The sequence below is a fragment of the Eumetopias jubatus genome, unplaced genomic scaffold (genome assembly GCF_037043125.1).
Source record: "Eumetopias jubatus isolate StellerSeaLion01/CBP00866 unplaced genomic scaffold, mEumJub1_p1.0 scaffold_12, whole genome shotgun sequence".
NCBI lineage: Eukaryota > Metazoa > Chordata > Mammalia > Carnivora > Otariidae > Eumetopias > Eumetopias jubatus.
In genome coordinates this window covers 89283851-89297264 of record NW_028274818.1, presented here as the reverse complement: position 1 = coordinate 89297264, position 13414 = coordinate 89283851, and the positions used below count along the sequence as shown (strand labels likewise).

The following is a 13414-nucleotide window of genomic DNA, read 5'->3' as shown; positions in this document are numbered from 1 at the left end:
CTGTCTATGAGGAACAGGAACTATTAAGTGTTTACATTTGAAACAAACAAAAAAACCCCATCTTAGACTGATATACTTTAAACAGGCTTTTGTGGGTAGGTTAACAGCATGAGGTGACCATAAGTTGCCAAAAAAGCTTTTTGGTTCAGAACAGACGTGCCCTGACATAGCTTCTCAGAGCCAGTATGTGGAGGGGGTGATAGAATAAGGGGCAGGGTCTTCATGTTCCAGGTAGAATCTTAGATTGCAGTTCTTCATTTTGTAGGCAAGCTAAGAGTGGGCCCGAGCTTCCTCCTCCCAGAAGTGGCCAGGTTATTCCACAGTGGATGAGGGCCTGAGGAAGGGAGCATTGGGGTCAGGGAACAGAAAGGCTTAGGTTCTGACTAAGGCAAAGGTCATGAGACACATATGACAAATCATGAAAAAACTCTGGAAATAGCAAATCCTGCAGTAAGAAAATCTAATGTTCCTTTTATTTTTATTTTAAAGATTGACTTATTTGAAGGAGGGGAGGGGAAGAGGGAGAGAATCTTAAGTGGACTCACTGCTGGGCACAGCTGCTCCCCACCCGCTGCGAGGCTCAATCTCAGGACTCTTGAGATCATGATGAAATCAAGAGCTAGCTGCTTAACCAACTGAGCCACCCAGGCACCCTGCTCCTTTCTTCTAAAAGTTACATTTTGATGTTTGTAGCCTTGTTGAGCAAACCCGGGAGGAGCACACATTTACCCAAACTATAGGCTTGCTGTGTGATTAACTTCTCTGGGCCTCATCTTTGCAGCTTTCTCCATGATCCCAATGCCTTGGGAAAGGGTAAAAGTAGTTCAGCAAGGAGTAGCAAAGAGAATAGGTTTCCTCATGCTTGGAGCCTGACTCAGCTCTTAATTCTTGTATTTTCAGTAGATGCTAAGATTAATAATGAAAATATTGCTGTATTTGCCATAATTCATCAAACCCTTAATAAGCGTTTTCAGTTGAGGTTGTTGAGTCCTCATTTAACAAGTGGAGAAAAAGGCTCAGATTAAGGAGTTTGCCTAAGGTCACACAGCTAGTAAGTGCAGTTAGGATTTGAACCCTGATGGTCTGATTCCAGAGCCACTCTCCAGCACTCATAGTTCCAGTCCCAGTCCCCCCTGCCCAAAAGGCTAGTGCTTATTAGCGTTAAGTTCAGACATCAGGTGGTGACAGTCTTCTCACTTCTATCTGCTTTGCCTTGGAGAGGTCCTCAGCTGTCTAACCCAAACCCTTGAATATTCACTACAAGGTGGCAGGGAACTAACATGTACTGAATGATGCCTACATTCCAGCCACTGTACCGAGTGTTTTACAACATACATTATTTAAAAGGACTCTTGATGGCAGATTACCATTATTACCTGGTTCTGTCACTCAACTTGTTGAGCAACTATGAGCTTGATTCTTTTAGAAAAGTGGACATAACAATTGTACCTGCATCAGTACATATTTTAGGTACATAAGCTGTTTTGAAGGATTAAATGAGAATGCATATATAAGGTACTTAAAATAATGCTTGGTACATGGTGAATGATCTGTATGATGTATGAGGAAAGTATGAGGAAATGATCTGTAAATTTTAGCTATCATTGTCCATAGTCCTCACAAAAGCCCTGTGAGAATAGTAATTTAAGTATTTAATATTTTTATAGTTGAAGAAATTGAGGCTCCGTTTGAGGTCATTCACCCTGGGTTGAGATCTGCCTCACATCTGTTCAATAGCAGAGCTGACTTGATTCCAGGCCTCTGGGACTCGTCAGTGTTCCTTCCATGGAACCATTTTCAGTAGGCAGCTTTCCATCAACTGCTTTACCTGTCTATGCCCTGCCCCATATACATACCCCCAAAAACTTAACACTTCTTACCTAGGAGTTGGTAACCATTCTTTTAACCCTGTGGATTAGAAACCCATCTTCACTCATTTGTTGCAGCACTCACGGATCATTCTCTGGCCTAGGACTGATGGGAATAAAAGATGAAGAGGAAAGCACCACCCCAAACATGTGTTCGTGAGTCTGCCCATCATTTTCCATGTGCTGTTCCTTATCCCTCGTGGGCAGTGGCAGAGAATGTGGTCAGGCTGCAGCCTTTCTATCTAGCAGACAGCTTTTGTGGAAATGGTGTACCACTTAAGAAGTTCGGTCCATTTATATGGCATGTATGCATGTTCAATAAATGCCTAAAATTTAAGCATCCTCATCTTAAAACAGGGTGAGAAGGAAACCAGTTTGTACTTTCTTTCTTTATGTCAGTGGACTTATACACAGGAAATTTGTAGTAGGTGCTCGTTCCATGTAACACTCCTATTAAATGGTATATGTAGGTAAGGAAACCAGGAGGGAGGGACTTTGCTATGGAGAAAATCCAGCCATTATGCAGGTTGTCAAAGCTGTTATCTATGAAGCAAATTTATGTAAGGCAAACTTTTCTTATTGACAGCTGTTATAAAAATGAAGGAAAAAGACAGGCTGAACTGAAAATCTGGCAGGTCCACACACAGGAGAGTGGAAGACTGCTTTTTACCAACACTGGAAGCACCCTTCCAATTCCATTTTTAGGAATGCTTCCTTCCCCCACCCTTCAGTGAGATTGCAGTGTCACCCTTCACCAGTAGGTGCCTCCATCATATCGGATCTCCCCCTTAAAACTGAAAGCTTCAAATTCAGTGAAAGCTACTCCTCTGCTTTTTTATCAACTCAAAATATTAACATTCTGTGTTGGAAAGGACATGGGTACAGGTACATACAACTCTGAAACAGAAATATTTATCTGCCCTCTGGAAAAGATGAACTAATCCAGCATACAATATGTATCATACCAAAACCCTTGTAAGTTGCTTCGTACATTGGGATCCAGCAATTCCACTTCTATAGTATACTATAATAATAGTATAGATGCACACAAACATGTATGGAGGAGATACCACAGGGGGAGCCCAATGGAATTCTTGGTAGCCATTTTTAAAAATTATGTGCGTGTAAATAAAATTTCTAGTAAAAAGAGTTCTGCGAGAAGTAGCAGTTGACCTCTGGATACAGACGGAACTCTGAATCCTAGCTTCCCTACATATTATGTGAACTTGAGTACACACCTCACGGGATTGTTGTGAAGATGTGATTATGCATTCCCAGTATATGTTGTAGGAAATGTAGAGGCTTACAGAATAGTATGTATAGTTTGAGTCCTTTTTTTGTAGATAAAGATACACAAAGACATGCATAGGCTTAGAACAAAACCTGGAAGGCTATATGTCAAATGTGGCGAGATCAGAAGATTAGGTGTTACCAAATTGCTTTTGGCTGTTTTGGTTTTAAATCACCGTATGTTGCTTTTATAACTAGAATACCTAAAATTGATTCCCAAGGTTGGGCATTTGAGGCAGTGTTTTTAACCGTTTAACTTCTATAAGAGCCAGCCCTATGTAAAAGTTGGGAACCAGGAGCCAGAACTGAAGAGCTTGATTTAGGATCAAGACACTGCAACTTGAAGCTCCCTTGTAAAGCGGAAAGTTCCCCAGGCATACATACAGTGAAGGCCCTGAGATTATCTTGAAACTGACAATGTTACTGAATTCTTTCCCCACCCCCAGCTGTGCTCCAAAGCTGTAAGAGCTTAGCTGCTGTTTATTTCTTGAGACTCCAGTCCTGAGACAAAATAATTGTGTCTGCCTTTGAATATGGACAGATCTGGCCTTTGAATATGGACAGTTCAGCTCTGCTTCTGGGCAAGCCACTTAATCTCATCTGAGTATATTTTCATAGCTTATAAAATGAGAATTATCTTTTTAAGGATTATTGTGAAAATTCAATAATCCAGCTTGTGGAAAAATGACAGAATAGTGGGATATATATATATATATATATATGGACTTTCCCTCTCTGAGCCTGTTAACTCACTTTTAAAATGGGGACATTAGTACCACTTCATGAGGTTATGAGGATTAAATTAGGGAAAGCCCCACATTAAGTGTTCAATAAATGACATTTACTGAGGAGCATCTTCCAAGTGCAGGATCACAGAACAAATTAGGTTCCATGTGCCAAGAATACCACCTTTGCTCCTAGGAATAGCCAAGGCCATTTCCTTCTGGATGGGAGGTTTCCCAGTGGGCCCGCAACTCCAGAACTCTACAGAGATGGGCCCAACCATAAGGTCTCTGAGGCCTCAGTCTGCACACACTGTTCTTTCAGCTGATGCTCCCACCTTTTGGAAGCCAAAGCTGCCAACTTGGCCTCTTGCAAAACACACATTCCATTCATAAGTGCGTTTGTGCATTTCTCCTCCCACACCCTTCTAGGCAGCCAAGGCAGCTGCTGGAGAAGCAGCTTCTCATTTGGGGGAGAAAGGCAACTCCCAAGGGTTTTTACACAACTCTTGATTTAGGCTTTGGACGTATTACTCCCAATTTTCTGACCTCCTCGCCCACAGTGGAATGGTTTAGTACACTCAGCCATGTTTGTTTTCATTTCTTTTGCCCCTTTTGTAAATAACCTCTTCCCTATTATAAAGAAAACCAATTAATGGAAACTTGAAAAATCCAGAAAAGGTAAAATCGCTTCTAATGCACACCACTCAGAGTCAACAACTGCCACTATTTCAGTCTTCTATCATACTTTTTACATCATTCAAAAGCAGATTTTTTAATAGCTGCAGAATATTCCAACATGTTGATGTGTGTCATAATTTCTAAAACAGTCCCCTGTTGTTGACACTGACGTTGTCTCCAACCAATTATATCCTTGCACATACATCTTTGATAAATGGTATTTGTTAAGGAAAAATTCCTAGAAGTGAAATTGGGTTAAGGCATATGAACACCTAAGGTGGTTTTAATTCCACAGAAGTTTTTACTGTGTTAGCTAGCATGGACTTGTTTCAAATCTTTGCTAATTTGGTAAGTTAACAAAAAACTTTCCATTACATAGATACAATTTCTATTTATTTGAATATCCTGTAGATTGGCATTTATTTTTTTCAGAAGCTTTTTGGCCAGTTTTTTTTAAGGTCTCCTTATGGATTAAGTACAGTGTCCATCCGTTGATTATTGCAAAAATGTTGCTAGTTTTTTATTTTAAGGTAGTTTTAGAAGTCTTATGATTTCTTCTATTCGCTCTTGTACTTAGAAAGTCTTGATTGATCCCGAGATCAATTTAATAGCCATTGACAAGTAATATATGGGTTGTTGTGTTTTTTTTTTTTTGGTGGTGGTTGGGGGGGCTTGTTTTTTAAGTAGGCTCCATGCCCAGTGTGGAGCCCAGCACAGGGCTTGAACTCAGAACTATGCAATCGAGACCTGATATGAGATCAAGTCTCACACTTAACCGACTGAGCCACCCAGGCACCCCATATGTTTTTTTAAAATAATTTTAATTTTTACACTTAAACCTTTATTCCTCCTGGAATTCATTTTGGTATATGGCAACTTTTCCCCAAATATTTAGAATTTTACCCGTTTACTTATCTTTACTTACCCAATCAAGGAGAATGTGTCCTTTACTATGTAAGTCCATATATACAAAGCCTGAGGGTTTTCTTCTGTCTTGTTTTATACTAGGTACCATACCATTTTGTAGCTCTTTATTTTAATATACTAGCAATTTCAGCAGCACCACCCCAGATAAACACAGGGCCATGGAGAGTCTCCATCAGCATGGATTATAAAACACTATAGTCAGATGCTTTGCTGTTGACTGAATTGTTGCCGTATTCCACTAGGACTTTTTCAGCACCCCTAAGGCAAGAGAATCAAGGTTGGAACATTACAGAGGAAGGACATTAAGCCCAGAGAAGAGCGTTATGGCTTTCATTAAGACAGGGCCTCCTGAGAAGTCACAACAAAGGAAAGGAAATGGAGAGTTTAGGCTGGCTCCCTTACCTCTCCTTCCCCAAGACTAACCCTTTGGACCTAGGCCACAACCCAGAGCTAAAATGGGATTTCCAGAGCCAGCCCAGTCATGTGCTTTTGGCAACTGGGTTTGAGAAGAGAGAGGATGCCAGTGCTGAGGTGACTCTTCTGTACTTCTCTGAACCCTCAGCACTACCTTCTGTAAACCTTTTCTGCTAGAAAACATCCATTCTACATGCCAGTTAAGCTCATCTCTGGTGTGAAGATATTGCTTGCCCCTCATCTAATCAAACTGGATTTTAGCCATATATAATCTGTACAACACCACATCAACACTTTGAATAGCTCCAGGCTCTATACAAGCACCCAAATCAGTATCTTTCACTTTCTAATTCTCCAAACCTCTATTTGTTAAGGCCCTGGCTGGGCTCAAGTCAGAAAGGCCCAAGCACAGAAGACACAAGCCCCAAGAGCCAACTGGGTTATAAGTACCTGTTTTGGAGATAAACTTTTTAAGTGAGAAAAAAATGTAACCTCCTCCCACCCCCCACCCTATTTCCTTCCAGCCTCCATCTGATGCTAACCTTGGTAATAAGGGAAGAAGAGAAAAGAAAAAAAATTCCAGTTCATTGAGGAAAACTTTCAACCTTCTCCCTAGCTAAAGGATGTAGCCATGACTCCCAAGTCCTTTCCAACTGAAAGGAAAAATAAAAGCACATCTAGTCCTACCACTATACTTACTTATTTTTAGGAGATACCAACATGAGGCTGGAAATCTTTGGGAAGGTCATTAGGGCCTCCATCAAAGAAGTGAGTAAGATGGCTGGCCAATAGCTTTCCTGAATATAAACAATAACAAGACAGAAAATACAATGAAAGGAAGCTAAGGGTCATATAACTGGTCTACCATAATCAGACTTCTAGGATGTAAGAGCCAAATAGAACCATCAGGGATCATGTTAGTCTAAGCCCCCCACCTCCAGCCCCATTTTGGCACAGAGGGAAGTTAAGCCCCTAGGAGGACTGTGTGACCATGCCAACCCCCATCTCTTCCTCTCTGGATTCCTTGCATTACTCACCTGACATCCTTTTGGAAACCTTAAACTTACGTGATTTAGGTGCTTTTTAAAGACTTTTAAATCCTAACCCTCTGGTGGAATTAAGTGTCTCTGACATTACAGATGAGTAAGGAAACTCGGAATTTCACTAACTTGCCAAAGGTCACACAGCAGTGGCACTTGACAGTTTCAGCTTGTCTCCTCTGCCTTAATCACTGCCAACCTGATAGATGTAGGAGCCATCCATTAGCAGAGTGCTCAAAATCACTTTGTTTCTCATGGGAATCCACATCAGTTGCTACAATAAGACTATATAGGTAGTGGCCCTCTGAGGACTCATTTGCTTTTTGCCTACAAGTATTAGGACCCCAAAGGCCATTAAGTTGGTGAGTGGGAAGTCAACATCCATGTTCGAAGTCTGAGGATCCTGTACCATCTGGATTATTTTCCAAAGCATAGGAACTGCTATCCATTATCACGTTGGAAGAGGCTCCCGACGGATAAATCTCACCCCAGAATAAAGTCACTGGTTTGGTTTTTTAGTGTTTTTTTTTTTTCTCTCAGAATTGTCAATAGTCAAGTAAACAAATTTATTAAATCCAACAGCAGGTAACCTTCCAAATAAAAAAAACATCAAAAGAAAAATGTAGACAAAGACAAAAGTGTGTGTAACAAGTTAATAAAAATATTCAAGGGGCCATTTGGAGAGTGCAACAGTGCAGAGAATACAAACAAAAGTATTGACCTTTGTCAAGTTTGTACAACCTCAAGAAACAGACACACTGGTCACAAACCAAGAGGAATCCACAAAGGTGGAGGGTCACATGAGTAGTGGACTCATCACCTCAGTGGGTTAAGGCAGGGTATCTGTAGGACCAATTCATCCAAGCCCCCATTTGCCTATTGTTTCAAGTTCCCCCTTTGAAACCTAGAATCATATTCATTAGTGCAACAGGTAAGAGCAATTAATTACAGACTCGGGGCTGGGGACCAGAATCAGAGGGAAGACACTTCTCCCAGAATAAATTGGGGGGTGGGGGGAGAGACACAGCATCTACTGAATGGCTTCCTTTGGCAATATCCAAGAATATGTTGTAGTAAGTAGTAAAAAGGGAAGGTGGGTGGTAAAAGAAGGTATCCGTGAAAGCAGGCTTAGTTTCCAAGAGGAATAGGGAGGATGTGAGGCCCCAGCACCTGAATCAGAAGCAGAACCTGATGGTTACTCAAAGCTATTTGAATCATCTTGGCTTCTGCAACCAGTGCTCAAGCATAACTTTTTCAGTAAGGAAAAACACCTGCAGATCCTCACTAAAACACGGCCCCCAGTCCAGGTTAAACTGGATATATGCTGTAATTATAGCTAACTATAGAAATAAACTCTGAAAGGGGGTGGGTGGGAACCCCCTCTAGAATTCAGAAAACAGATTACGGAGTAGGAGGAGGATCAATGAAATATGTCCTCAAATGAGTCCCAATTAACACACTTTAATAACATTTAATAGTCCTTTTGGCTGTTTAAACAAGTTCCTGCTAGAGTTCCCCGCAAAGGAAGACCTTTGTCAGTTACCAAGATGTTCAAGTCATCACTAAGCAAACATTAAGAGACAAGAAGAACGCAAAGCAGGCAGCTAAAACAAAACCTAGCAGCAGCTTCTCTCCAGCCCTTGTAATTGTATAATTGGGTCTACTCCTGGGCTTCACTACACTCAAGACTTGTCTTTAAATGTGGCAAACCAGTCCTAAATACAGATGTTTTGGTTTTTAAACTTTTAGACCCAAGTCCTTATCCCAGTCATTTCCCACCGTTGTTTGATGCAGTTTGGCATAATACAGCACTTGAGGCCATCACATGAACTATGGAGTTCCACACCCTGCAGGCTCCAGCACTGAGGCCTGAATTTTGGCACCAGCCTCTGGGAGATCAGAACTGTATCAAAGATTGACTAAAACTCTGTGGCTTAATCCCTTCTTCCTTTCCAAGAAGGCTAGTTTGTGCCTTCCTTAGGTAAGTTTAATACTGAAAACACTGCCTTGTACATTTCCAATTGGATTTCTTGGGGCCTCTGGGCTTGGGTGAAATTTGGATCTTCACCCAGCTCTAATTTTTCTTATCAGAAGAGTAGATAAGGGAGACTTGGACCCAACTTACACATGTGGGCACAACTGGCACAGATGAGGGACAACTGTTGAGGCATCCAGCTGAAGCATAGCAAAGTGTCATTGCAGGAGGTGGGGTTAATGATACATTCAAATATGGCAGGGATGGGGGAATAGCATTTCAATGAAGCAACACTTCATCTCATACAGCTTTCTAATCCCTGAAGAAATACCACGAACTCAAAGCCATTTGCCAAAAACCAAGAATTTCCCAATACATATTCAATGTCTTGTAGTCACCCTCAGATATTTGCCTATTTTCAAAATGGCATCCACATCCTGCCCCTCTTCACACCACCCTGGTATTACATTGTTAAAGTGAGGAGCGCACTGGCTTACCTGAGGGGCATGCATTTGGCCTCTTCCACACAATTATACTGCTCATTTAACAGCAAACCTATTTATAGGTTAAAAGGAACAGGGACCTTTCATTTCCCAATAGTGTGACTACAAACCCTACGCACACCCCACCTTCGATCCCTTTGCAAAAAAAACCTGCTTTTCCTGTGGTCAAGTCAAACGCTGGCCCAGAGCCACCACGGAAGCTTGGAATTCCTTGCATCAGGAAAGCCAACCTGGATAGAACCTGTAAGTCCTTCCCTAACTGCTCCCCTTTTCTGGGTTTCTCAATTGCATTTCTGTAACAAATAGGTCATGAAAAATATAACCAAAAATAATTTAGTGGCTCTTTTTGTGGGGAGGCGGAATAGCTAACAAAATCCACCCATTCTAGCACACCTAATGCATGGAATGCCATTGTAGGCTGGGGAAGGAATCCAGTTCCTCCAGAGTCCTCAGGATCCTCAGTGCCTCCCTCTTTTGTGCACTTCTCTCCATATACCCTTGTAATTAAGACAGAAGAGAGCCTTACCTGGCTAGGAGCAGCCTGCCTTTTCCCTTTTTAAACCTCTACCCAGCCTAGAATGAGGAAAAGCTAGGGGTTGCAGGACTGGCTAGATGAGAAGGCAGTCTCTCTTAAGACTGGGCACCCTGACTACAGTTGAGCCCACAGAACCTGCTGGGGCCCCTAGAAACTCTCTTTATATAAGGAGCTTGTGTCTTAGGCTAGAACAAAGCCAGACATCTGGCCTGAGACCCTCTTCAGCTTTCCAGCAGTACTGCTAACTTGCTGTGGCTGATTTTAAAGTTTCCCTTCTGCCCCTCTAGAAGGGGCAACTGCCAGGTTTAGGATCTTAAAAAAACAAAAAACAAAAAACTCCACAAGTATGTTTCCTATGTCAATGTCAATCTTGGAAAAACATGGACTGCAGGAACTCCTCAAGTAATCATCTTTGGAAAGACGGGAGCCTGGAGCCATAAGCCTCCTCCTAATAAAGGAACTCAAAATAAGCAATTCCTGCCCAGGCTGAGAAACACATACCTGGGAGGCAGATGGAAGTAGGGAAGAAAACTCCAAATGTTTTAATAGACAAACTCTCATTACCTCAAGAGTATAAATATTTTATAAGTTTTTATTTAAAAGATTCCCTTTTCAATCTGTTCCAAAGTGTTGGGAGCTGAACTGTACAAGTTCCTGCCACCCACCCTTCCAGTACAGTGTTTTGAGGACATGTTTTTTTAGATGGAAAAATAACAAGAGGACCCTCTACTGAAACCAGGTAGGACCAGAGTCAGCTCCTGTGTGGCAGTTTGGCCAAAGCTGGCCTTATGGAGCAAGCACGCAGAGGAGTCTGGGGAACTGGGCCTCCCTCTTGTGAGGAAAGGGCTGAGAAAATTCATCCTCTCTTTAGTGAAGATGGTCCAAATTCAGATGCAAAAGCCTCCATTTATGACGTTCCCTGGCACTCTTCTTATGCTTTATATATTGAAGGCAGCTCCCTCTTTTATGGCCAGTTTTAGCAGGCAAAGAAACAAAGGAATATAGATACATATATGTGTATATATATATTTTATATAGGTAAAATATATACATATCTTATATATGTATATATACATATTTGGGGATAGGGGAAGGAGAGGAGGGTCATGTAAACCTAAACAGTCATCACATTACCCCAAATGAGCCTGACATTAACAAAGAAGATAATAAATAACTCCTGGGGGTTAAGTGACAACATGGGTGCAGCAAGAAGGGAAAGGGCACACATTTAACTATTAAATACACTTCTATATTTGTTTGGCAGAGTTCAGGCCAGTCCCAGGCTTCTGCCCTTGCCAGACAAGTAAGCTGATGATACTCAAAAAAAAACTTTAAAGAAAAAAAAAAATTCAAGCAGAGCTCCATACCACAGTTTTCCTTCAAGTCAGTTGGCCGGCAGGCACAGTTTTCCGACCACCAGGAACAGAAACTTTGGCTCCAAGGCAAATGAAAAAAAAAAAAGTATTTTCACTTACAACATGAAAATACAGAAAATTCATCAAAAACAGAAAACTATCAAAGTCTACTTCCAGCAAAACTGAGGTAGCACTGCTTTCTCTGCATTCAATGCTTAAGTGGTTCTCAGTACTATGTGTTCTAAAAAAACAAAAAAACTGCTCACTTGACTGACAGGTGCAGCATGTTGATGGATGAACTCAACATGAAATGCAATAGGTCAAAGAAGGAATGAGCAAGAAGTGAAGAAAATAAGGGTTTCGGATAAATTAGCTTAAAAGGGGGTTGTCACCAGACAACAAATGCTCTTGGCTGGCCTTGGCTCTCCAAGAGCTTTAAATCATCTGGGAATTAATGCATTATGGTTAACAGTTAACACTGCTATTCAATTCTGTATAAATCTTTTAAAATAATTATTACAACCTAAATTCATCCTTGTAAACAGCACTACACACAGTACAGACCTGCCCTGGAAAACAGAATATGCAAAACTGAGATCTGGCACTGTATCATCTTGTAATGTTAATTCAACCTAACCGTCCCATTCCCCCCTCCCTGCTCTATGCCCTCCCCCACAAAAAAATCTAATTTGTGCAAGAAATGGCAGGCTTATTCTATCTGAAGTCTTAAAAAAAAAAAAAAAAACACAACATGTATCCAGGTTCAAATATTTTGGGGGACCCCCCCAAAAAGAAATAACCAAAATAACCAAAAAGTGAAGAAAGTGCCTAAAACATGATACAGCATTTTAGAGCCCTTTCAGATACAAGGCAGAGAAAGGTGTAAAGTAGAAAATATCTGGATCTTCAGTAATTTCCAGAAAGGTCCAATTCCTCGGTTGGCTGCAGGGCAGCAGGCAGACCCTTGCTGCTACTGCTGCTCCTGGGCTAGAGCCACTAAGTCTGCTCCCCGGGACACAAGCCCTCGGGCCCTGAGCTGCGTGCACCTCTCCCTTCCCCTTCTCTTTTCCTTCGCTCCATTTCCCACTCCACAAAGGTGTCGAAGAGACTTGGCCAGGCCTCATCTTCACTGTAGTTGCTGAGGTCAGGCCCAATCACCTGAGTGAAGTTAAGGAACATGTTCCAAGTGTCCCGGGAGATGCCCTTGATCCCCGAGGGGTTCTCAGTTAGGAAGTTTAGCCACTGGTCCAATACTGGAGGGTTGTTCTGGGTAAAGACTAGTTTCCACAGGGCAATGGCTATTTCCCGATGCAGTGACCGCTGCCCTTCTTCAGAGTCCAGACCAAACTGAAATGTAAACCGGTAGAGATCCTTGAATTTATCCTCTTGTTTGGCTTCCGTTAAGAGGCTAGGGAACCGTGCACAGATCCCATCAATGCTGTCTGCACTTATTGCTTTGCAGCCATCAAAAAACTCCTTCCTGCAACAGGAAGGAGGGGGCACAATTAATATTTGTAAACAATACCATCTGCTGAGAGGCAATATAGCAAAGTTAAGAGCATGGCTTTGAGGCTGGACGGCCTGCATCTGAATTTCAACTCCTCCACTAATGAGTCCTATTTCTTCATCTGTCAAATGGTGAGAACACCACCTTACTTCATAGGGTTTTGGTGAGGACTAAACACGTTATATGTGTCAACTGCTTCTAACAGTGTCTGGCACATGGAGGCAGCTGATGGTGGTTGGTTCATTCACTTATTCATCCTTCCAAAGCGAAACTCCAGTCTCTCCTGCTCGATGCCCTATTTCCCATTCTGCCACAGTGATTAAGCCGCAGACTCCCCTCCCAGACGGGGAGTCTTCCTGCTTTCCTGCTTTCCTTTTGATTCTCTATGGGTTGTTTGTTTTTGGAATACTTTTGGTGACTGCCAAGGGAGATCTTTGGAGCCAAAGATTCTGGATAAACCTGGCTAACTCTGCCACCACAGATCAAAGTTCTGTTATTAAAAAACAAAAACTGCATATGTATTTTTAACATCTACATAACACTTTCAGGTTACAACATGGTCTCTCACTGATGATCATCTCAGAGACTGCTTTTCAG

The 13414-nt window shown here is 41.8% G+C and overlaps 2 protein-coding genes across 5 annotated transcripts in view; one reads left to right on the top strand and one right to left on the bottom strand.

The window, feature by feature from the left end:
• The window catches only part of REXO5 (RNA exonuclease 5), a 38949-nt gene extending 36744 nt beyond the window's left edge, over window positions 1-2205 (top strand). For all 3 annotated transcript variants that reach the window (XM_028095245.2, XM_028095244.2, XM_028095242.2), the window contains one exon: window positions 1947-2205. In XM_028095245.2, coding sequence (XP_027951046.1) covers window positions 1947-2028 — 82 coding nt within the window. In that variant the 3' untranslated portion in view covers window positions 2029-2205. The remainder of the gene's footprint in view (window positions 1-1946) is intronic.
• An 8324-nt stretch (window positions 2206-10529) lies between these two features.
• The window catches only part of DCUN1D3 (defective in cullin neddylation 1 domain containing 3), a 34748-nt gene continuing 31863 nt past the window's right edge, over window positions 10530-13414 (bottom strand). For both annotated transcript variants that reach the window (XM_028095257.2, XM_028095258.2), the window contains exon 3: window positions 10530-12790. In XM_028095257.2, the coding sequence (XP_027951058.1) occupies window positions 12307-12790 (484 nt within the window). In that variant the 3' untranslated portion in view covers window positions 10530-12306. The remainder of the gene's footprint in view (window positions 12791-13414) is intronic.